General features: G+C 48.1%; 1 protein-coding gene across 1 annotated transcript; it reads left to right on the forward strand.

The window, feature by feature from the left end:
* The first annotated feature begins 1625 nt into the window (after positions 1–1625).
* On the forward strand, positions 1626–2270 carry LOC141699416 (uncharacterized). The gene is made up of 2 exons (XM_074503495.1): positions 1626–1889; positions 2004–2270. The coding sequence occupies exons 1-2, from the start codon at positions 1626–1628 to the stop codon at positions 2268–2270; spliced, it is 531 nt and encodes a 176-aa protein (XP_074359596.1).
* The last annotated feature ends 332 nt before the right edge of the window (positions 2271–2602 follow it).

Below are 2602 nucleotides of genomic sequence, written 5' to 3' on the forward strand. Positions count from 1 at the left end.
AAAAGGTCGAGTAATGATGTGACAAGAGGATTAATTATTTATTAGACAATATTAAGAGATCGTAACAACCCGAATTCCCGACCTTGAATTTGGGGGTGTTACAGAAATGGTATCAGAGCCCTAGGTTATAAGTCTCAGAAATGTTAGGTGAATCAACTGAATCAATGAACTAGAACTCACATAGAGTTCGTAGTCAGGCTACGAGGGTAGCACTGATGTTAAGAACCCTTAGGGGTGATTTAAGTATCCAAGGATAGTAATGCGTGTGTTAAATGACTTGTAGGTACCCGATGTGTTAGACCCTGAGGCTGTAGAGGCGTACAAGAGAGAGAGCATGATGAGACCCTTTTAGCTGAGATCGAGGTAGCTGACCCTGCCCCCACTGTGGGCTTAGAGGTATTCGAGTACCCGGAGACTGACCCTGAGGAGGACCCGGAGGAGGACCCCACTGAGCCAGACACTGAGATAGCCCCTCCTGAGGATATTCCATACGGCAGCACGGAGGTTCCATCTCCAGAGATGATGAGGGTGGATTTGCATCAGAGGTCGATAGAGCGTTTGTTAGATCGGATCTCAGCAGCCTAGGCTCGAGTCGCTGAGCTCGAGAATGAGACGGGAGTAGCAGATTTGATGGATAGGATGATAGCTCTGCAGGCCAGAGTCACTGCACATGACTGAGGAGTTAGAGGCGGAGCTAGGGGCAGCCACCCCAGTGAGGACACCCACCCCGTCCCCTGTACCAGTTAGTCCCTCACGGACTGAGACCGACGACGGCATGGACCCTATTCTTGACGGTGTGGCAGCGACTCCTGCAGATTCCCCACTTCCACCACCCCTACCAGTCATATCCCTAGCAGTTCACGACTGGGTGGTAGGTCGCTATGCTACTGATCTGACAGCGATCGAGGCCCGTATTGCCGAGATGAGGGACCAGCTTTCCATCGAGCAGCACATGAGGATAGAGGCCTGAGGCAGACGAGGATACCCCAGCACCCGACGCGTGTGCAGGACCAGAGGACCCTCGGTAGGATTCACCGCTTATCCCCACAGCGTGACTTGGTGAGTAGACGCGAGGTTATCAGGGTTGTGGTCCACGCTATGAGGCGGATTCGTGTTGTTGCTCGTGGCTAGTAGACACTGTTAGTAGTTGGTTGTTGTTCCTCAGCGGTGGTACTTAGTTATTTTATGATATTTGTTTTGGGTTGTTATCTTTGATAGTGCCACCAGCTAAGGATTATTGTATTAAGGCAGATTGTACTTTTATTATTCAGTATGTTGTACCCAGACCTGGCGTATGGCCAAATTATGTATAATTATCATGTTGATTAGTTGTGATTTCTAGATTGTGGTTTAATATTCTTTCATACCTGTATAATTACATTATGTCATAACAAATCAGGAAGCATGAGGATTGGCAAATGAAAACAATCTAAATAAGTTTATGTAACAGGAAAATGCCGCCAAGGAGAATAGTAACAAGAACTCGCCCGGCTGCATCTGGCGGCCAGGGCAGTAATAATGAACAAGGGCATCGAGCACAGACCCCACCATTAAGAATTAACGAAGAATGAAATGAGTATGATGATGAGGACTATGAAGAGTCAGAGGCTGAAGATACTCAGGAGATGGAAATGCCAGTGAACCCTATGGAGCAGTTTGTAGAACTTCTGAGGCAGAACCTGCAACAGCAACGACCACCCCAGAAACCCCAGCAGGCCATGGCTAATGCATTTAAATCTTTCAAGTCGGTCAAGCCCCCAGAGTTTCACGGTGTTGCTGACCCAGTTCAGGCCAGGGCTTGGCTGAAAGAGGTAGAAAAGACCTTTGAGCGAATTGGCACTGAGGAAGCCCACAAGACTAATTTTGCCACTTATCTCTTAAAGGGTGAGGCTAACTATTGGTGGGAAGCCGAGAAAAATATGGAGCCCCAAGGGATTGTTACTTGGGAAAGATTCACTGAGTTGTTCTTAAAGAAGTATGTCCCGAAGTTTATGGAGATTCAGATGCAGCGAAAGTTCCTAGAGCTGAAACAAGAGAATATGAGTGTAGCGGAATATGAAGCTAAGTTCACAGAATTGTCGAGGTTTGTGCCACAGCTGGTGGGCACCGAAGAGCAAAAGGCTGAGAGATTTCAACAGGGATTGAAGCAGTGGATTCTGAACAAGCTGGAAATTCTGGAGATAACTGACTATGCCACCCTAGTGCAGAAGGCCACAATAGCTGAAACAGGGAGTGAAATGAGCCAGAAAATGAAGCAAACTAAGAAATGAAAGTTTGATGGTCGAAGCAGGAGTGTGGGAGGGGAGAGCTTCCCTAGTAAGTTTGTCAGGGGGACGGCCTCCCAACCCAACCGCAGTACAGGATTCGGGGGATCAGGGAGCGTGAGTGTGGCCCGGAGCGGGAACCAGACGGGAATGTCTTATCATAGCCAACCACGACCTCCTCTTCCAGAATGCAAGAGCTGTGGTAAGAGGCATTTTGGGCAATGTATGCAAAAACCGGTGACATGCTTTAAATGTGGTAAGGTGGGGCACTATGCCACAACTTGTAACCAGGAAGCGACTAAGTGTTTTCAGTGCGGAAAGACAGGACACATGAAGAA

Source organism: Apium graveolens, chromosome 2, assembly GCF_009905375.1.
Source record: "Apium graveolens cultivar Ventura chromosome 2, ASM990537v1, whole genome shotgun sequence".
NCBI classification, from domain to species: Eukaryota; Viridiplantae; Streptophyta; class Magnoliopsida; order Apiales; family Apiaceae; genus Apium; species Apium graveolens.

Bases quoted from the DNA above. Each gene is read 5' to 3' on its own strand.
- LOC141699416 (XM_074503495.1), top strand. From the start codon at position 1,626: ATGGAAATGCCAGTGAACCCTATGGAGCAGTTTGTAGAACTTCTGAGG. The intron at 1,890-2,003 runs GCTAACTATTGG...ATGGAGATTCAG, and splicing joins CTTATCTCTTAAAGGGTGAG to ATGCAGCGAAAGTTCCTAGA.